General features: G+C 43.6%; 2 protein-coding genes across 4 annotated transcripts in view; one reads left to right on the forward strand and one right to left on the reverse strand.

Annotated features, from left to right (window-relative positions):
* Slk (STE20 like kinase) overlaps positions 1-13,475 on the forward strand; it is a 58,472-nt gene extending 44,997 nt beyond the window's left edge. For all 3 annotated transcript variants that reach the window (XM_031390617.1, XM_031390618.1, XM_031390619.1), the window contains 6 exons: positions 3,635-3,764; positions 4,470-4,594; positions 5,293-5,481; positions 5,986-6,111; positions 7,038-7,151; positions 10,143-13,475. In XM_031390617.1, coding sequence (XP_031246477.1) covers positions 3,635-3,764; positions 4,470-4,594; positions 5,293-5,481; positions 5,986-6,111; positions 7,038-7,151; positions 10,143-10,289 — 831 coding nt within the window. In that variant the 3' untranslated portion in view covers positions 10,290-13,475. The remainder of the gene's footprint in view (positions 1-3,634; positions 3,765-4,469; positions 4,595-5,292; positions 5,482-5,985; positions 6,112-7,037; positions 7,152-10,142) is intronic.
* A 1,675-nt stretch (positions 13,476-15,150) lies between these two features.
* Positions 15,151-21,929, reverse strand: part of Col17a1 (collagen type XVII alpha 1 chain) — a 47,320-nt gene continuing 40,541 nt past the window's right edge. Inside the window, exons 42-54 of the mRNA XM_031390616.1 lie at positions 21,517-21,567; positions 21,043-21,165; positions 20,489-20,626; positions 19,926-19,991; positions 19,454-19,594; positions 19,078-19,167; positions 18,869-18,979; positions 18,172-18,318; positions 17,580-17,939; positions 16,917-17,045; positions 16,609-16,671; positions 16,390-16,470; positions 15,151-16,082 (exon numbers count right to left, since the gene is read on the reverse strand). Coding sequence (XP_031246476.1) covers positions 16,030-16,082; positions 16,390-16,470; positions 16,609-16,671; positions 16,917-17,045; positions 17,580-17,939; positions 18,172-18,318; positions 18,869-18,979; positions 19,078-19,167; positions 19,454-19,594; positions 19,926-19,991; positions 20,489-20,626; positions 21,043-21,165; positions 21,517-21,567 — 1,553 coding nt within the window. The 3' untranslated portion in view covers positions 15,151-16,029. The remainder of the gene's footprint in view (positions 16,083-16,389; positions 16,471-16,608; positions 16,672-16,916; positions 17,046-17,579; positions 17,940-18,171; positions 18,319-18,868; positions 18,980-19,077; positions 19,168-19,453; positions 19,595-19,925; positions 19,992-20,488; positions 20,627-21,042; positions 21,166-21,516; positions 21,568-21,929) is intronic.

The following is a 21,929-nucleotide window of genomic DNA, read 5'->3' on the forward strand; positions in this document are numbered from 1 at the left end:
AAGTCCCTTCCTGGTAGAATTGTATAAACTTTGCACATGTGAGAAGGTGAATGCTGTGACTAGATTTTTATCTTTGTGTGAAGTGACATTTTGATTGTGTATGTAATTTAGATGTCTTAATTATGGATATGGTCAGAAAAGCCACGGTAAAAGTAGTGATTTTACTTCTATGTAACTTGTCTCCATTTATTCAAATTCTCAATAATAATAAATATTGTAGTCCTCTTATTACTGTAGTTTGAAATTAAGTTTGAAATTCCAAACTGTATTCTTTCTCACAGTTGCCCTAGGAAAGGCTAGCTAATATAACATGTTAACTTTTGTTTGCAATGTTTGGTATGTACAACTGGAGTAGGTAGAATACAGCTTGATTTCAGCTATTTCTGTTTTCCTCATTCCCAAATTAGATTAAAAAAATTGGCAGATACTTTTCAAAGCAAGAAATTATGATTTATAATTTCTTTTCTGATCATTACCATTTCTGAGTAAGTTTGTTAAGTAAGTAATTAAATTTTATACAAATAGTTTAATTTGTCATAATCTTTTTCTGATAGTTTTTAGGCACAAAGCTGTAGTTTTAATACTTAAAATTGGCTAACTGATACAAAATTACTGTATCAGAATACAGAAATCAGAGTTTGAGCTTGTACTTTTAAAGGCCATTGGCTTCAGAGTTTATTAGGCCATTGTTAGAAATGACTTTGGCTTTCTTAGCTTGGGTTCTTTTGTTTTTAATTTAGTTCTTGTGAATTCTACTGATTAAGCTCATAAAGGCTTTTTAAAGGTAGACATTTTAGAATGGGAAATTTCTCTTAGTTCTTGTTCCTAAGAGCAATTTCTAGTTACAAATTGCACTACAAATGTATTTTGAAGTTGATAAGTTTAATGAATGGGCATCAATATTAAAGTTGAATATATTTATTTGAAGTAAAGAAGTATATTAATTTCTGTCTAAGGGGCTTTTTCAGGTAATGTTTAGCCTTTAAAAATGTAAAATATTTGTCTAGTGTCTGGTCTGTATTGTCTGCTTGCTCAGTCAGCTGTGAGTCAACCTGATTTCTTGCTAACTCAGGTCAGGAAGCACTCCTCCATGGCACTTTAGCACTGTCTACCTTGACTTGGACTTGCTGGTCCTTATTTTGTCTTCTGGGGCAGCACAGGACCTGTTCTGCCGCCACTGGATGGCCATCTTAACCATTACTCTTCTTTACAGAGTCCTTCCAGTCATTCACTGTTAGTTTCTGAACCCTTTGTCTCCAGCTTTAATTTTCCTGTGGTTAGTTTTGAACCTTCAAAAGTTTGCCACTTGGGCTGGAGAGATGGCTTACTAGTTAAGAGCACTTCCTGCTCTTTCAGAGCATCCAGGCTCTGTTGCCTAGTCTCCAAGAAACAGCTCACAGTCATCTGTAACTCCAGGTCTAGAGGATCCAAATGTCTGTACTGACCTCCAAGGGTACCAAGCATGCACATTGTGCATGTGTGTACTTGTAGGCAAAACACACATATATGTAAAGTAAATAAATCTAAAAAAAAATTCTTTTAATGTGACACTGCCATAAAAGACTAATGATTCAAGATTATTGGCACTTGGAACCAATGGCTTTGTGCACTTTGAAGGCTGTTTTTATTGATTTTAATTACATTGTACCTGGCACAGGGCCTGGCATGTACTGAGTCAACCTGTACCTAGCACTGTACTAAATACCTCAAGAAAGTTCTCTTTGAATTGAGCTTCCACCGTGTGTAATCCAGATCTCGAGTACAGCAGCATGGCCACCCTGCATAGACAAGCTGACATGTACTCATAGTGGCCTTTGCACCAGCCGACATGCACTTGACAGCATGGCCTTTGCTTACCTTTTTGTTTTCACATGTTTATTGCATGGGTCTATGGTTTGATAGCTGACTTCTAAGTCTAAATGTAAAGTTGACATGTATACTAGTTAAGCTGTTGATGCAGATATTTTACAAATCTATTATGCAACCCAGTGGTAAAATCTAAACCAATAGAAACTGCTCACTGTACTTCCAGGTTAAACATTTACTGAGCAGGTTTGCATGTAGACATTTGCATCAGAGGTTGAAGGAAACGGTATTTTAATACAAGTAATTGCTGTAGGAAAAGAAGGAGCTTGAGTAGCTTTGTTGTTGCTATGACTGCTTACTTAGTAGTGGCATGCAGATCTCATATCTCTAGTGAAACCCAAAGGTCTTTATTCTAGATGATGACATAAATGGAAGCTTTTATGCTATGAGAGTTACATAGGTCGCTATGGTCAAGTAGCTAATTGTGTTTTATAGAGACAGTTCACTCGTCTGTCTTTCTGCTACTGTGTGTTTAGATTTATAATAAAACATATATAATACTGCAGATGAAATGGCGGTAACATTTGGAACTCCACATTACTCCCTCACAACAGCCTGAAATGACCAACTCCAGAGGCAATGCCATCAGCCAGCTCTTGGGAGGAGCTCTGCCAGCCTGTGTGCCTTAAGGATCGGGCTGGCAGTGATCCGGATCTTGTCCTACTCTGTCTAAGTACCGAAGATTAGTTCTGAAATAGAGCTGGGACTTGTTTCCTGGATGCATGAGAAAAGGATTATGGATTAAGTATTGTTTCAGTCCTAAAATGTAAACCCACAGTTTTTATTTGTGTATTCTTTGCATTAGACATCATTTTTTATTATTGCTGAAGGGGCATAGATCCAGACTTTTTTTTTTTTAAAGCATAAATTTGGCAAGTGGTAGGCATTCAGTAAATAGTTATTGAGAGAATTAGTGAGTCTCAAATGCTTTGGTAGAATTCCTTTATTGTTAAGAGTTTTGCTTGTAGGTTCCGAGGTGTCTCTTACCCCCCTACCTCTACTTTATAGCTCTCCAGCCATGCATTGTTTCGACTAAGCCTTAATCAGCTTGCTCCTTTTAGGCACAGGTGATAAACACTGCCCTCCTCTGTTAGTGCAGCTGTGGGATTTCTTCCTTGTTTTATTTCTTAGAAAAATAGGGTTAAAGGTTGTGGTAATCTGTGTTTCTTCGCTGCCTCCATTCTTAAGAGGAACTTCTTTCTTACTCTTGTTCCACTCTACTAGAGTGTAGCAAACATTCAGCTTCAGAAGCTGTAATTTTGATATTTTCCCAAAGCTGTTAATGAAATAGAGCCTTTTAATTTTGAATGGGATGTTCACTTTTTATGTATATCATTTTTAATAGTGAATTTAGAATGTTGTACATTCTAGTACTTTCTAGATTAGTGTTGGATAACTAATATGTTTGTGTTGAATCTAAACAATATAATTTTAGTGATTTTATTTTAATCCCACCAGCTTCATAAACTTTACCTAGAAATCTTGTAAGGTTTTATACACACACACACACACACACACACACACACATACACACACATACACACACATGTACGTACGTATGTATGTATATATGTATGTATTTCAGTGCCAGAGTACTTGCCTGACATGCACAAGGCCTGGGTCAGTCTCCATTACTGTTCCTCAAAAGAGAAGAAGAAAGAAATGTCACTAACCACTAATATATAACCAAATTCATAACTAATACATTGATAATTGAATGTTTAATTCAGTAGCTCTATATTAACAGACGCTTGACCATGTCTATTAGGAACAGGAATTTGTTCAGAAGCAACAACAAGAGTTAGATGGCTCTCTGAAGAAGATTATCCAGCAGCAGAAGGCAGAGTTGGCCAATATTGAGAGAGAGTGCCTGAATAACAAGCAGCAGCTCATGAGAGGTATGTGGGGTCCACAGTGTGTGCACAGAACAGTGCCTCCAGAACGCTGCAGAGGCTCGAGTGCTGGAAAGTTAGACGCGAGACGCTCTCATGAAATATAGTACAAGTATCTATGAAGGTATTCTTATAACATGACCTGGGATGTAGCTCAGTGGTAGCATATGGACTTAGTGTATACATGGTACCCCGGATTTAAGGGCCTGGCTCATCTCAGCACCTCAAAAATAAACCCTCTCCAAACCAACCAACCAACCAACCAACAAAAGGCAAACAACCAAACAAAAAGTATTCCTTTTGGATAATGCTAAAAATTTATTTGAATAATTTTATATACTCACTATGCCTTATAATTACTGATGTAATCTATCTATCTATCTATCTATCTATCTATCTATCAATCAAATGAGGAGAAGATAAGATGGAATTTTAAGCCCTTATTCCTCCTAATAGATTAGTTTTGTTTTTTCTTTCTTTTTAAGGTGGGATTTTGGCATTCTTGGTAGGACATTCTTAGTTTAGGACATTAAAACAAAATAAAAAGTGATAATAAATGCTATTTTATATTGGTAATATTTTCTTTATACCTTAGAATATCAATTTGTGTGTATAAGTTAGTATATATAAAATACTTTAAATACTGAAATGAAGAGATTTGGACATTAGTTAAAAGAACCGAGTGACATTTTGAAAACTACTTCCTTGTAGCTCGAGAAGCTGCGATTTGGGAGCTTGAAGAGCGACATTTACAAGAAAAGCACCAGCTGCTTAAACAGCAGCTTAAAGATCAGTATTTCATGCAGAGACATCAACTGCTAAAACGCCATGAGAAGGTGAACAGAAGGGACCTTCCTTTGTTTCTTTGTGCATTGTACTTTAAAATTATTTCATTGTGAAGTTTAATTTCTTAGAGGATGGATTCTTAGCTTTATTTCTGTCTTTACCCTAAGTTTCATTGTGTTCTGAGTAATTGATTATGCTTTATTTTGATGACTTTTTTGTTGATTATATAATAGTTTAAAGACCTTATAAATTATAATCTTTTTGCGAATCTCCCTCCCTGATTACAGTTGTGATTAAAGCATTTTAAAGTAACTTCTTGTCTTAGTTAGGATTTTATTGCTATGAAGAGACACCATGATCAAGGCAACTCTTATAAAGAACAACATTTACTTGGGGTTGGTTCACAGGTCAGAGGTTAGAGTTCCACCTTTTGTTCCAAAGTCAGCTTGGAGGAGGGTCTTAAAGCCCACACCTACAGTGACACATTTCCTCCAACAGCCTCCTAATAGTGCCACTCCCTGGGTCAAGCATATTCAAACCTGCATGTCTTTTCTGAAATTGGGAAAAAAGTTTTGTTGTAACACTGCTGTCATCTAATAACTTTTCTTATAAATTATTTTTGCCTAGTATTTTGTTGCTCATTATGCAGTGAGAGAGGATGATGTTATCAATGCTGTCTCAGAACATGCTGTGGGTTCTGAGAGTTAGTTATTGCTGCACTGTTTACATCTGTTTAAATCCTTCTCAGGAAACAGAACAAATGCAGCGTTACAATCAACGACTTATTGAAGAATTGAAAAACAGACAGACTCAGGAACGAGCGAGACTGCCTAAGATTCAAAGAAGTGAAGCCAAGACACGTATGGCCATGTTTAAAAAGAGTTTGAGGATTAACTCAACAGCCACACCAGACCAGGACCGTGAAAAAATTAAACAGGTGTTTAAACAGATGATTTTCTTTTTCAGGGTTTAACACATTTAGATGACCTTTAAAAGTACTCATAATTGGGCTTAGACATTTAGTCTCACCTTAGGATTGTGGTTTAACTTTCTGGGACGGGACAGGGTGCACATTATGGTCTTCCGTATTTGGGACCATAGAGGGCAAAGTGTGATCTCTCACAACAGGTCTTAGAGCACGGGAATGAGATAACTTGGACAGCTTTTGCAGTCAGAAACATGTCTGTCCTGTGACACTTGGACAGCCACAGATGACCTTCTGCTGCTGAAGTCATTAAGCAGTTGGACACAGAGGCTTGAAGTCAGAAGGCTGTCCCTCTCCCTGTACCTGTCATACAGGCCTCAGGCTTGAGTTACAGAGTAGCGCACAGCTTTCACGTTCTCTTTCAGGCTTTGTTAAATTCATACATTGCCTCTCTAGAGTACATAGACATTACACTGCTTCCTACCTCAATTATTGCTTTGTTTTTCTTATTTATAGTTTGCTATACAAGAAGAAAAGAGACAGAAAAATGAGAGAATGGCTCAGCATCAAAAACATGAAAGCCAGATGCGGGATCTTCAGTTGCAGTGTGAAGCCAACGTTCGAGAACTGCACCAGCTGCAGGTTAGTTTCAGGAGCCTGACAACAGGACATGCAGGGGCTAGGCACACATGTGGCTGCTGATGGCTAATGTGGAGAAAGTCAGTAAAGTTTGAATGTGTTGCTTATGAAAGGGCAAGACTGGAAAGCTTGTGCTGCCCCTATAGACCCACAAGAAGAGCTGTGCAGTACTGTAGACCTTGTTACTTCATATAGCCAAGGTGCATGTAAACTGTGAGGCCAAATAGTCTTTGAAAGTGTTGTTAAATATGCCTTCTAGTATTAAGTGACGGCATTTTATTTTAAGATTCTGAATTTATTTTTTTCCCATTTAAAAGGATATGGCTTTTGTTGTTGTTGTTGTTGTTTTGATTTTGTTTTTTGTGAAAAAAGTAAACATTTGGAAATCTTTGTTCAGTAGTCACGTGCTGATTTAGACTTAGAGAACGATCTTTGGAGTTCATATTGCGCGCATACTAGTCCATGTAGTGAATGCCCGGAATGCTTACACTTCCAGAGAGAAAGAGGTCATTTTGATACTCGGTTAATTTACTGGAATAGAATACTTACCAATTCCAAACCTTTTACTAACTCGAAAAGCAAAGGCCTAAAGTATTTCTACTTAAGTTCTTTTTTATATATTATATTAGCAGCTTTGTATGGTATTTAGTATTTTTGCGAGAAGATATAAACTTTCAAAAAATGAAGGTATTTATACACTTACAAAACAGACTATTTCACAACTTTTGGCACTCAGTTTTTAAAGGAGAATTTGAACTTTCATAATAGCATGGTGTTTAGCAAATAATTTGCTACTTTGAAAGAAAATTGTGTGTTAAAAAGTGCTCTCAGTACTTGGGAGGCAGAGGCAGGCTACAGAGAGACCCTTTCTCAGGGAGAAAAATTGCTCCATTGATCTGAAAAAAATTTAATACCAACTTTATTTTCAGAATGAAAAATGCCACCTGTTGGTTGAACATGAGACTCAGAAACTGAAGGAGTTAGATGAGGAGCACAGCCAAGAGCTAAAGGAGTGGAGAGAGAAGCTGAGACCCAGGAAGAAGGTAACTTTAAAAGCTGTTCTGCTGCTGCTGTGAGTGGTCCATGGCCACCTGTCCGTTACTGGCTCTTTATTACTTTATATCAGGCACAGAGGCAAGGATGGATACAGAGATGAAAAGACAGCATCACTGTTCCCAAAGTTCAGGGTCTCATGAGCAATGGGTGCAGGTTGGGATCATTGTTGAGGGGTAAGCTAGAATGGTCCGCAGGCAGCAGAGCTGTGAGCACAGGACGGGCGCTGACATCTGTGAGGGGGCTGAAGAGGTAGGAGCTGGCTGAGGTATGAAGCATGAGTGAGAACTTCTCAGGCAGGTGGATAGGCTGGAAAGGAATGGGATGAGTGAATAAAATAGAATGAGCAAAAATATTATTACATGTGGAAAATTACAAATAGTTCTTGTAGGCAGTAAAGGGTCTAGGGCATTAGGGAGGAAAAAGCAGAGACCACAGTCTGCAGGTGTCAGCTGGATCCTTGAACTACATTTAAGAGATGAGACAGAAGAATGGCTTGTTTCCCCTTTCCCTCCATTTCCCTTGTTTTCTAATGACCTCCCCTGCTGTCCTGATTGCACTGACTAACCACTGTGTCTGGCTGCCACTCTACAGTTCACATCTCTTTGTGACATCAGCCTTGCTTTTCTTTTCTTTTTCTTTTTCTTTTTCGAGACAGGGTTTCTCTGTATATCCCTAGATGTCCTGGAATTCTGTAGACCAGGCTGGCCTGGAACTTAGAAATCCACCTGCCTCTGCCTCCCAAGTGCTGTGATTAAAGGCATGCGCCACCACTCCCGGGCAGCCTTGCTTTTTTTATGGGCTTCCAGCCTGGTCTACATCTCAGTGACTCCTCAGTCATGTAAATGTGTACTTAGCTTTTACTATGTGCCAGAAATTTTCTAAAGATGTCAGGCTTTGTTTTAACCACAGTTCAAGCTCCATATAGGTTTACAAGAGACATCTTTAAACTTTTTTAAAAAATTAGTGTATCTTGATCGAGGGCACAAAATCACAAAGGCATGTAGGTATGGCTTCTCACTGCTTATTCTGAACAATTTTGACATTTAATATTTATTTGTAGACTCAATTTTCCCTGTTTGTATAAGGATGATACTGTCTTCTAATCAAGGTTATTAAGAAAGTTATGGGCTAGGGATATGGCTCAGTTGGCATGCTTGCTTGTCATGGTGCTCAGTGTTCAGGCATGTACCACTTGGTAAGTAGAGGCAAGAGGATCAGAAGTTCAAGGTTACATAATGAGTTCAAGGTTAGCCTGTGCTTCATGAAACCCAGTCTCAAAAAGAAGAGTGATGTGTGTATAGCAGTGTCTCAGGACTGAGACCACAGGTTATTATATTACATGACTGTTCATTGGTGATATTATTATTACTGTTTTGAGCCAGGGTTTGCTTGTGTCTTATGCTGGCCTGAAATTTTCAATTCTCATGCCTTAGGCTTGGCCGTACTGAGATGCCGGTGTGCCCACTACACCCAACCTACTGTTTTTTGTTAGCAGTGTGAACTTTGCCCTCTCATCTCGTCGTCTTCCCCGTCTCATTCCCGATGTGTGTGAGGTCCTTCTCTTTGATTCCCACCTCAGTATTCTGTGTCCTGGCTTATTTGCTTGGTTTTCTGTATTATATTCTTTGCCATTCTTTGCCACCGGATCTGTTTCTCTTCTGTTGTATTCCATGAGAATATAAGCCCCTTTGAAACAGGGAGTTTATCTCTGTTCACTGATCTGACGATTGCTATTAGAGTTCTTGGCACATTCTAAGTGATGAGTGCATACCTGTTGAAGCTGATAGAAGACTGTAAACTCAGTAGTCATCTCACCTTTCCTCCCTTCTATAGCCTTACCATCAGGAAATGTGCTTTCCACGTCCTCTCTCATAAGTGACGTCCAGATTAGAAACCTGGCTCACACAGGTTAGAAATCTGCAACAGTTAGCATTCAGAATGGTGTTAACTGTGATCTTTCCCACTCTCTTGTTGCTGTACTTGCTCAGCTGTGTCCTCATGGGGCTCTGTCCTTAGTTCTTCTCTATTCTCATGTGTATGCTGTCACCAGAGTACTCGTAAGCTCTCTCAAGCTGAAGTGTGCTGCAGCGTGCATAGACTCTGTTCTTCCTGCAACTTCTGTGTTTGTGTCACTGTTCCGGCTTGTCTTGTCTGGCATAGGTTCTCTGTCACTTCCAACCATTGTTTCATGGCCAAGCTCATGCTCTGCCTCTTCTGGGAAACCTTCTTGTACTTTGTTTCAACGTATGTAATAGTACTGTTCTTTAAATAACTTATTTGCAGTCACTGATACCATTCATTCAGTTCACAATAACAACATTTTTATAAGACGAAGGCTTGAGAAGTCCATGTCTGGAATTGTGGCATGGCCATGTTGCGGTGAGGGCCACCTTTTTCAGAGAAGCGCTCTCTATTTGCCCCTTAACAGAATAGTAATCCCGTTTGGAGGGCTCTGCCCTTGTGACCTAATCACCACCCAAAACTCTGTGTATTGCGGTGATTAGGTAAGGTGAACATAGTGTATCACACAGTCTGCGTGTTTACATGTGATGCTCACATTGCATGCCAACAAGATAGGTTAGGTAGGGCCCCTCTTCGGTAGCAGAGAACCCACCTGGAGCTGTTGCAAAGTATGTGGTCTTAAATAGTGAATAAAATGTTTGGGGCTAGAAGTTTGTTTTTGTTTCTGTTTTTATTTTTGGTTATTTTAAGATTAAAAAGTTATGCATATACATTCACATCTGGGTATGGGTTTGTGCATGTGAGTGCAGGTGCCTGTGGAGACCATCAGATCTCTGGAGCTGGAATTACAGGCAGTTGGGAGCCACTCAGTGTAGGTACTAGGAACTGAACTGGTCCTTACAAGACACACAGAGGCATCTCTCCAGCCCCTGGGCAGTGGTTTAATCTTGGTTGTCAGAATAAATTCTATGTACCATGTAAAACAATGTATAATTGTTTGTCTTTTTCCTCTTAAGACACTGGAAGAAGAGTTTGCCAGGAAACTGCAGGAACAGGAAGTGTTCTTTAAAATGACTGGGGAGTCCGAATGTCTTAATCCATCAGCACAGAGCCGGATCTCCAAATTCTACCCTATTCCTACCTTACATTCCACTGGGTCATAGCAACAGCAAGCGTCCTCATCTGGATTTGGCTTCTGAGTACATCATTGTATTCTCTTCATCTTCCACAGTATGTATGACTACAAAGACAATCACCTGTTTCATCTTCTTGGTGGTTTTTAAAATTTCTTTCTTGGGTTTTATTGTTAAACAAAGATGAAGGGCAGACGAACTAAGATAGATGCTAGGCCATGTTGGCAATGTAGCATCTTGCAGTAATTCCCTAAGGTGATTTTGTATATTGACCTTAAATATTGTATTCTTTAGACACTGTTATTGAAAACTGCCAGAGACATAATGTTTAAAGTTATTTGGAAAATATATCTGTTACATCACTAAGTATTAATAAATATTATTTTACCTGATTTCTCAATGATGCTAAATCCTGTAGAAAGGGTTCCGCTATAGAATTGGAATAATTTTCTTTTGGTAAACCAACTCTTATTTTAAAAAAGCCATGAGTTAGAGAATATGTTATTGATTCAGTACATAGATATATTTTTATCACTAAACAGGATCAAATTCTTTTAAAAGAGAAAAGTTATTTCAGTAATTTGTCACAAACATTAGCCTGTGTGGGTAGGAGCTAATTATTAAGGTGCTAATTTTACTAAGATAGTGCCTAAAACACTAAATTTTAAACATGTAAAATGGGGTTTTCCTTTTGGTCAAGAGGAACAAAGGACCCTTCTCACTGAACATCACTGTTTTAAAACTTGCTTATATTACCATTCAATAGCAGATTACATCCTAAAACAAATGCTGCACAAAGTTCGGGAAGATGGAAGGACTAGCTTGAAAGTGTGAGTTGGCTGAGCTCTCCCCTTCCTCTCTGAGTGGTAACCTGCAGCTTAGCAAGTCTGTCATCCCTGAGAGCTTAGACATCGCCGTGCTCTGAGCTACAGTCACAGCTACAGTTCTGAAGCTAGTCTTAGAAGTGTTTGTCCACAATGGATTTTCATTCATATCAGGCACACACCCAAAGTGACACTGGGTTGTTTCCCATGAAGTTATTCAAGTGCATTTTGGTTTCATTTTGTTCCATGTTTAAATTAATTACTTTGAGTAGGAAAAGCCTGAAGTTTCTATCATGTGGTTGCTGGTACATGTGATTGTTGATGAAATGTTCACTCTTAATTCCTTTTGTTGTTCAGAATCTCAGCCACATGTCAGGTCAACAGTGTTATAAACAGCACATTTGTGAACGATGCTCGCTGCCTGCCATTGGCAACTTGTTCTCTTCTAAGAGTGCTGGGTACCAAATTGTTACCAGTATTTAGTTATATTTTGAAGTTGGTGTAAAGTAGAAGTCTCAGTGTAATGTGGAACAGCAGTTCACGTAAGAAACTGTGGTGTCTGTAGTGCTTTCTTGCAGTTCATTTGAAACTTTGGATGTTGAGCTTTATCTGGGTTAGATGGTATAAAAATGCATGTGTAATTTTAATTTTATAATTACTTTGACAAGCATAATTTTTCTGGACAACCTTGTAGGTAGCCTTAACTTTCAGCCAACTTTGTTTTTTATATAAATATATATATATATACTTATATATAAAATGTATGGTTGTAAATTCATACACTTATCACATGAATGTGTTACTATATACAGAACTCATAATTATTTTCAGATGCTGGGTTGAAAACTGTTTGAAAGCCTTTAAATATATATCTTTATAAAGTAATATTCAGGATGATGATGGAAATTGTTTATATTGTTATGATAAAAAATGGTATTATGTTGCCCAGTGTATTTAATGATTTATTTGAAGAGGGAGAGGGGAGGAAGGCTCTCATACCACTTTCTCCTTAAATTTTTACAAATTAATTCTTCAGTCAGTGGATTTTCTTTTCAGTTTCCTTCAGGTAATTCAGACATGACTTGATCTGGATATCTGCCCTCCTGCTCCTTGACATTTAGAGCATTGGATCTGGGAGGGAGGGGAAGGGTGTCTCCCTGAAGCCTGCCCTCTAGATTCCCTGCTCCTGCTTGGAGTTTTCTTTCTTTCAAGCATGGCTGCCTTCTGTGTGTGCAGGGACTGTTAGAGGAGCACGCTCACCTCAGCACTTCAGGTTACGCATAGGAAGTGTTTGTAACAGGACGTGCTGTTTCTAAACAACCCTGCCTACTCCTTCTCAGGCCTTATACCAAGTATATAATAGTGATTGTTCTTTCCTACATGAAGTATAGGTGGGAGGGGCTGCGGGGCAAAGGCATCCATTCATACAGTGAGTCCATTCCTGATTAGGTCACTTAGTTGCTGTGGTAGAATGTGCCATGCAGTGCATAAAGGAAATTGTCAGCACCACCCCCCTAGCCCCCATTCCCTGCATGCTGTGGACACGCCACACCTCCTTGCCTCTGCAGGTCCAGCTCCTAGAGCCCTAGTACAGGGCTCCCTCCCTAACCCTGAGGCTCAGGCTGTGGGTCTCTGAGTTAGCTGTTGTTTTAGGCGGAGTCCTGTGAGGCTCTTTCTTACCCGTTCCTGTGTGTCAGGAGGCCATCTGCAGTGTTTTAGGTTGCTGAGAATATCGGGAGCTTCTCCCTCACATGGCAGGACACGACACGGGGTAACTAAGTAGGAAGCAGAACCGGAGCTACCTCTACGCAGTGTTTTCTCAAGCACGCTCTCAGGCACATGGGACCCTCCTGGAGGCTCTCTGATTTTTTGAGCATCAGCAAGTCTCAGAAGTGATTGTTTTTTGTACTCTTCCAGGTCCCTCATATCTTCATACTTTCTTTCCCCCATTCTACACCATGCTTATTAAATGACAAAGACTCTTGTAAGAAGCCAAATTTGGCCAAATGCAGAATGAAACACCTAGAACTGCAGTGGAAGAAGAGAGCCTTCTAGTCCGCTCTGCGAGATGACTGTGTAGGACGCAGGGTGGTGGTTTTTAATGCTTCTCTTAAGTCAGAGGCAACAGTTGATGTCTCTGCCTTACTGTTCTTTGGCTGACATGGTTTTAATAACGCTTTAAAATTTCTGCTACAAAGCTTGGAGTAGAGTGTTTTACCAGTTTCAAATGTTGGCTGCAGCTTAAAAATGTGATTCTTTGCAGTATAATAAGTTCACAGGCTAAGTTTTCAAAGAGAAGTTTGTTTTACATTATGCTTCTTGTCTATTTGGGATCAGAAACATGCCTTTTCAATCATGGGATTGTCAAACAATAAAGCTATTTCTTAATCTATTTTTGGGAATCATTTTTTTTTTAATTAAAAATCTTAAAAATGAGATTGTTCTGCCTGAGACACTTCACAGCTTTTTTTTTTTTCCCCTTTTGGTTCTAGTTATATTTTAAACTTTTCTTCCCAGTCTTCTGACCTTCCATGTTTATCATTGATCCTAGCCATCTGTGATATATACTCTCATATTCTCTCCACCCCCCTCCCATCTCTCTCTCTCATTACTGACAAACATAACGTTTACCTTGCTGGTAAGTACCTTCCCATGTATAAGTTCCTCCTGTTGATATGTAGGTGTGTATGTGCTTTTATTCCTTTCCTTCTCCCAGGGATAGATTGTTTCAAATCTATGAAAACTCATATGCTAAAACCCCGTCCACCCAGTAGATGCTGGCTGCCTTGCTTGGCCTGGGTGCAGCTTGGCTGGAGGGAGCTACTGATGTCATTTTCTAATCTCAGAGCATTGTGCGCTGTTGAGCTCATTGCTGATCACTCCCGGCTCTCCCAGTGAAACAAAGAAGCTGAGATCCACCGCTCTCCAGCTGAAGACATGGCTCATGTCTGTTTTCCTTTTTTTGTGTTTTTTTTTTCTGGAGAAGGTAGCACAGTTAGGCTTTTCTCCCATTTCTTCTTGGGGTACAACTCTATGAGGACTTTTAGATGATGTCTTTGTAAAGTCTAGTAACAAGGGAACATTTTCTAGGCCCAATTAATCAAGATAGGAATCATTAATAAGTAATATTGAGCTCCAAAGTAGAAAGTACTGTTTCACAGGGTTTTCATTATGAAATTGATAAATTTAAAAATTAAAAAAATGCATTGCATTTATTATTAAACAAAGTGGGGTCTTTTCCCTGTGGGTGGTAAAGTGAGTTATCTAAAATTGTGAAGTCTATATGAAATCATTTGCAAATATTCGCATGTTGGTTCCTTTGGGCAGCCATGCAGCTTGGTCATGCAGCTGCTTGTGGGAGTGGATCTAAATTGTGTGTTTTCTCTAGGATGACATGTGAGAAGCTCAGAAGAGAGCAGAGGAAAGAGCTGAGGTGTGAAAGTGGGTTTATGCTAATCCATGTTTAGTTACTTAGCAATTGAGAGTCACAGCTTGTAACAAATTAACAAATCGCCATTGCCAAGTACAGACTCTTCTGATTTTACTGTGCATATTCTTGGAGCACTTTATACGTGTGCTTTTCCTTAGTAGATAGACATCTTCATCTATGGCTTCCAGTCATATATTAATTGCAAATTTGTTGTATGTGCCTATTTTTTTAAAAAGATTTATTAATGTATATGAGCATCCTGTCACTGATATACCCAGAAGAGGGCATTGGATCCCATTACAGATGGTTGTGAGCCACTGTGTGGTTGCTGGGTATTGAACTCATGACCTCTGGAAGAGCAGTCAGTGCTCTTAACCACTGAGCCATCTCTCCAGCCCCCTGTATATGTGTTTATATTTAAGGAACTTAGAGAAAACAAAGTGCTTTGTGTGGTGTGTCCAGTTGAGATCGTAGCTTTTAACAGTCTGCTTTTGGAGATTTCAGTAATGAAATGCTAAAGGCTGGGTCCAGACTACAGCCAGTCGTCTCTTCCCTTTGTGATAACCAGTGTCAAAAGGACCAGACTCAGGTAGCCCACATCCTTTTTTTAAAGCTAACTTTCTCACATGATTAAACGTACATTAAAAAAGAAAAAAAATTTAATTGAAAATTTTACAATTGAAATGATTTTTCATCTTACAGATTACATACAAATGTTCTTAGACAGTGAAAAGTGCTTACAAACCAACTGTACCCAGCCTTTTATGCCATTTCCTAAGTGCAGGATGGGGGGGTGGAAGCCATGTTTCCCCAGCATCGGGAATTCTGTATCCCCTCTTTTCTCCTTTCCTTGCCCACTGCCCCTCTTGTCCTGTCTGCCGTGGTCTAGCGTGGTGTCATAATTGTTACTTCTGGTATGTACCTGCGGACACAGGCCATAGCTACGACCAGTCAAGCTTTGTAAGCCAGTGGAAAGGTGATTGGCATCTGTACCATGGTAGTACTGTCTGAAATGTACCTCCTTTGAGGAAGTGCACCTCTGAGTTTCTTCAGTTGTAAGAGTCACTTCTGTGACGGGAGAATGCAGCGTGAACAGAGAGGAAGGAGCTGACTGAGCCTTCGTAACGTAACCCACCACACGCCACCTACAAAGGCCCCCCCATTCCCATTTTCTGTATTCTCGACTCACTTTTTATGCAAAGCGCCAAGATCCCCAGCCAACAGTTAAGTAACTGGCTTCTGAGGCCTGGGAGAGGCCTGAGCTAAGTGCTAAAGAAGCCAGGGAGCTCAGATCTGTGTAGCAGAGAAGTTAAGTCTCATATTAAACATTGCAGCTATTCCAAAACCCAACCAATGGAGCTGTTTCAGATTGTGTGTCTTTGAATTTTCTGTATGTATATATTTCATTCAGACTAAAACAAGTGTTGCTGGGTGATTAAGTCTCAGCAGGATGGGGACCCTTGGACATAGGCGCCCAAGAACTGGTCCAAGAACTTGGTGGCTGCACTCATGCAGCTTACGGCTTGATGGCAATACTTCTCTTCCTCCTCCCAGTATAGACTTGGTCACCTGAAAGTCCAAAGATGAGCAGGAGTTAAATACCTCATGGCCTATGACCTTAGGAAGACCACTGATACCAACATTGATTGCTAAAAGGTGGCTTGGAAGAGTAATCCTTTGTAAAACTATTTTTTTCTCCCTTTCAAGTTCTCTCCCTATTTTGTTACCAGTTCTTTCTCACTCTGCGGCAGCTCTTGTCCCCAGCTGTGCAACACCATTTTCTGCAGTAGTATTTGCTTGACTGTCTCAGGCTAGCCCAGAGTCAAATGACCTCTGCTGAATCCCAGAACCTCAGAAGTCACACACCGGTGCTTACCTTTGTCTCCTTTCTCTCCTTTGTTCCCTTGGGGGCCGGGTGGCCCCGGAGGACCACGTGGTCCAACAGGGCCCCTGTCACCTAGAAGGACAGAGAGGGTATGACACCAGCGTATGAGTACAGAGCCGAAGGCGTGGCATAGTGTGACACAGGCAGAAGTACTCCTCAGTAAGAGGTAGCATAGGCGCTGCTCCTCACTTCATCCTTGCTGTCACTCACCTTTGGGTCCTGGGGTCCCCACGTCTCCCTTTTGCCCAGGTGGCCCTGGGATAGTGCCATAGGCTGCAAGGAAGGAAAGAGTCTGGCCTTAGACTAGAGTTTGCCTGAGGCCTTGGAGGTCAAGGGTTTGCTCCAAGCAACACAGACAGTGGTGGCATCTGGACTGGTACAAGGAACCAGAACTACACTTCTCCGGTTTTGGCATCTCAGCTTTGGGAAGAAGATTACAAGGTTGGTATTTGTATGCCAGGCCCCACATGAGACTAAGCAGCAAGCTAGTGCTGGGAAAGCAATGGAGATACGCTTACTTCGGAAGAAGTCCATGAGGTCTTGTGTCACGTTGCTGTAGGCAGAGAAGACCTTGCTGATACCAGGAGGACCTTGGGGCCCTGGTGGGCCCTGGACAGTGTAGGCCATCCCTTGTAGCAGACCCTGACCTGCAGAATACCAGGGTGCCGGTGTAGGAAGCAGGATACCACTTCACTTCCGAAGGGCGGTATCCTCAGACTGCCTCACTTGAAGCAGCTAAACTAGATGAAACTGCCCTGAGGAGAAAGCCCTGCAGCTTCCTTCTCTGTCCCCCAGACTGGTCTGACCTCTTGTGATCATCCTTGGGGACATTTGGACTGCGGGATGTGCTGATAGCTAAAGGGAAAAAGGACCTCTTGGCTAACAACTTCCACAAAGCCCCATCAGAAAGCCGCTCCTGTCAGGCTTGTTCTGAGCAAAGTACCAAGCCCTTAGCAGTGTGCCCATTCTCTACAGCTCAGGTGTCGGCACTGGGGTTCCTTGCACTGAGTGGGTGTAGCATTAGAGTGGGGTCTCCTCTCTTTCGGTCCCCGCCCATCTGGTTCCAGAACTGCTACCTGCATAGTCCAAGTTAATTAAAAGTGAGTGCTAGTCTGCGAAGCCTAGATGCTGAGGTGCACACATGTCCCTACCCCCTCTGAGATCCATGGGTTCCAACTTACGCTGCATGCTCTCTGACACCCGCACTGCCAGCTTGTTGTAGTCTAGGTCTCCAGTGAAGCCACCCAGGAACGATTCACCATTGGTACCATATATACCACCACTTGCAGCTGCCCCATAGCCTCTGCCTGGGCTGATGTCAGTACCGTAGGGGCCCCCATCTCCTGCCCCAAAGGCTCCACCTTCGCCCAGGGAGCCTCCATTGGTTCCCCCTGTGCCCATGGAAGAGCTGTAGGAAGTGCCTCTTCTGGCTGAGGAGCTGCTGCCCCAGTTGTAATTCTCCCTTAAGTGACCATCTCCAGGTGGTCCCTGTGGCCCTGGAGGGCCTGGAGGGCCGATGATGAAGCCGCGGACATCGGGACCTGTCAGGTAGGAAGATGCATTACCCTGGATTGTGGTGGACCAAAGAGAGCAGAGGGTCTCTGGAGTTTAACATCCCTTAGAGTGAACATTGAGGCCCTTGTACATGTACAGAAGGGTGCCGGTGAGCAAAGAGACTGGTTTGTCCAGACTGCTGACCGCCCTGTGCCTGCTGCATAGGAGTCGTGAAGGTCTAGAGGGACGGACGACCCAGCAGACCGTCAAGGTACCTACTTGTGAGGTAGCTAATCAGCTCGCTGCGGAAGTTGTCACTGTTTTCAGCTGCGTAGGTAGACAGAGCTGCGGAGACGCCTGGAGGCCCTCGAGGACCTGGGGGACCTGGGGGGCCAGGAGGGCCTGGGATGGAGGACAAACCAGCAGCTGTGTGAGAGGGAAGGGAAAGAGAGGTCAGGATCCTGGGCAGAAAAGGCTAGATTCTCAGTCTGGCCTTGGCTCACTGTGGGCCCTCCATGGGTTGGGTGCAAGAGATAGTGGGTGGATGGTGGAGTAGAGGAGAGTGGCTGAGGTCTAGGTGGTCCCTTTCAGGGGTCATCTGGGAATGGCTGCTTCCACGGGGCACTTCCACCCCTCACCCCACATCGTGTGTCCTCCTAGACCTTCATCCCCAGGCATTAGAACATAATGCAAGGTATTACATTATGTCCTTGTTAAGTGACTAGTCACATGGCTCGTGAGCTCTTCAAGAGCTAACTTAAGAGCTTTGTTTCTTCCCATTTCTTCCCCTGCCAAGGCTTCTGGCTCCTCACAGCCGAGTGACCCTGTCCAGGGCCCCAGGGCCCTCCTGATGCATCCTCCATTGGGGAATGGCACATTGATTCAGTTCTCCATGGCAGCCCTAGAGAGGACTGGGGACTCCCCCAAAGTCAGGCTGCAGCCCTTGGCCCATCTCTTCTGCTCTCTAGTGTCCTACTGTGTAAGTATGATGAGAGGTCCTCCACGCTGATGCTGGACCACGCACTGCCTGGCATCCCGGGCGGCCCTGGGGGCCCTGGAGGCCCAATGATGTTCCTGTAGTCAGACCCTGGGACATCAATGGGCAGTAAGTAGCCAGTCACCACCTGAGCCAAGGTTTCCATTTCCATCCCAAACCTTTTGATGGATGTTCCTGCTTGGCTTTACCTCGGAGCATGGTCAGTAGCTCCTCATAGGATGTTCCTGGCAGGCCAGGGGGGCCCGGTGGGCCAGGATGCCCAAAGGTGATCCCAGAACCTGGGGAACAAGGTCCCAAATAGTTGGACACTCAAGTGGGATGGGGGAGGACGGATACAAATAGTCGGTCAGGGAGGAGGGTAGATAGCAAATTGGAAAAAAGTGGGGTTTGAGGAAGGGAAAGAACGGTGGTAGGAAGGTAGAAGGGAGCGAGATGCAGATGTAGTGTGGGCAGTGGCACCCAGTGGGGAGGGCACTGAGCAGAGCACAGGTCCACAGCCAGCTGCTGGGTGCAGAGTGCCAGTTCGTGCCCTCGTCCTCACTCCGTGCCCTCCTGATCACTCACTTGACATATAATTGAGAATGTGTCTGCTCAGCTCTCCATAGTCCAAAGACAGGAGGGACCCATCTCCACTGACGCCCGGTGGCCCTGGGGGACCGGGAGGACCCACCAGGTGTTGACGTAGGTACTGCCACACATCGTTCCCTGGAAAGGAGAAGATGCCTTCTGGGTCAACCACGAAGCCCAGTTGGGTCTACCTGCCCAGCCTGTTCCCAGTAACTGCTGGGAGTTCCTGGTTTGGTGACATACACTGGTCAGGGGAAGGCAGCCTGCCTCTAGGGGCCTGTAGTGGGGGAAGCTGGGAGATTCCCTCTCCCATTTTCGATGCATTTGTGACTCAGCACACAAAGCAGAACAGTGAGTGAGCGGCTCCTCTTGCTTGCGGCCCTCCAAAGCTCATCCAGGGACATGTGCCCTCCAAGTGAGGACAGAAAGGAGCAGAGGCCCTACTCTTTGCCCACTGTGGGATACTCACGTCGCAGCATGGCCAAGATATCTTCTGAGGAGGAGGCAGAGGACAAGCCAACACCATAGCCCGACGCTGTGGGAAGAAGACCTTGGATGACCTCCTTGGTCTTGGAGCAGACCCTCTGCATCCAGACTCGGAAAGGTCAAGTCAGCTAGTCGCTGTCCTTGGGTGAAATGAACGAGTGGAACATTCCAGGCTAGTCAGAAGGCCAGAAGAGGCCAGAAATAGATGTTGGCTTTTCGCATGGAGTGCCATGTTCTAGAATGTGCTTTAGCCTGACTCCTACTAGACACTGCCAAGCTGAGGGTCCCTTTTTGTGAGCAGAGATGGGCCCATACTTGGGCACATGGTGGTCAAATGCTTTGCATGCCTCACCCCTATCATGCCTCTGTTCCCAGTCTGACCCAAGGTCTGCTGAGGCTGGGCACTGTGGCCCAGCCATGATGAGCGGAGAATCAAAGGTTCAGGAGAAGGGTGGAACAACCTTCAAATTAAGAGATGAGCTTCGGGGAACGAGGGGGGACTCATTAAGGACAACAGAGCACAAGAAGTGTCACAGACAGACTTACACCGCAAGTAGCTCACGACCTGGCTTGCCAGCTGGGAGTAGTCGAAAGTCTCTCCTGTGATGGTGATGACAGGCCCTGGGGGACCTGGTGGGCCCGGGGGACCCTGAACTCCTGAGAGATACGTCCTGATGTTGTCACCTGCCAACAAGGGATGAAGCAGTCAAGCCTGATTTCCCTGGATCACAGCAGGAGGAGAGAGCGAGCTTGTCGTGGTCCACACAGCGCCTGAGCCTAAGGCCTCTGCTGTCTGTGAGGGTAAGGACTGACAAGACGCCAATCAGCCTTCCATTTGCCATATCACCTGTACATAGGGATGGGAGGGGCGAGAACACATTTGAAAATGTGTTCATGTGCATAAGTATGCTCGTATGTGTGCATATAGACTTCCAGGTAGTATGAAGATGAGGCATATGTACGGACAGGTAGGTTGGTCAGCTCTCTGACTGCAGGCCAGGCTTCCTGGGTGGAAGCCTTCACATAGATGAACACTTCCACAACTCCTTTTCTATCTCCCTCAGCCTCCTTTCCACGGTGTGGGGTGGCAAGGCACTCACTTCTCATGTACTCTGCGATGTAGTGCTGGATATCCTGGCCGGAACTGCTGAGAGAGCCCGGAGGCCCTGGGGGCCCTGGAGGGCCAGGGGGGCCCTGCATGTACAGAGTGCTGGACGATGCACCTGAGGGAAGAGAAGGTATCCTGATGTGCTCCTTCACTCTCGGGCAGCCCTGGGCTTTGTGTCCCCACCTGCTCTGAGGAAATAGGTTAGTGGCAAGCAGAAGGGGCACACCTGCAAGGGAACAGATGTCCTGCCCCTTCCTTTCCTTCAGCACCCTGCTTCCCACCTCAGCCACCCTCCTCTCAGGCCCCAGGACTCCCAGGGCTTCAGCCACCCTCCTCTCAGGCCCCGGGCTCCCAGGGCCCGCTCCATTCTCTTCTTTGGCCCCCAAGCACAGTTTGCTGACATTGGATTTGGCATCAAGCTCCCTCTGAGGATGGGAGAGGAACTTTGGTCTCCTTTAGTTCTTACCATGAGAAAGGCCACCAGAGATGCCAGGAGTACCTGGAACACCAGGTTCACCTGCAATCCAAATCAAGAAACCCTGTGTTGTGTGTACCTCCTTCTCCAGGCAGCACCCTTTGTGGGTACAGTCATCCCATGCCTACAGTCCTGCTTGCAAAGATACCTATCTCTCTTTGGGGAGGCTTCTTAAGATCCAGAATTGCTGGGCCTGCATCCCCCTTTGAGCAGACACACACGTACGCACGCACGCAGGCACGCACACACGCACGCATGCAGGCACGCGCACTGCACTGCACTGCGGCTTGCACATACTTAACTATTCACAGCCACTCTTTGCACTCCTTGTGTGGACCAAATGCACTTTGAACAAACTCAGAGTTCTTAGGGGGTCAGCTCTTGCTACCTCACCCTTACCCCAG

Source organism: Mastomys coucha, unplaced genomic scaffold, assembly GCF_008632895.1.
Source record: "Mastomys coucha isolate ucsf_1 unplaced genomic scaffold, UCSF_Mcou_1 pScaffold21, whole genome shotgun sequence".
NCBI lineage: Eukaryota > Metazoa > Chordata > Mammalia > Rodentia > Muridae > Mastomys > Mastomys coucha.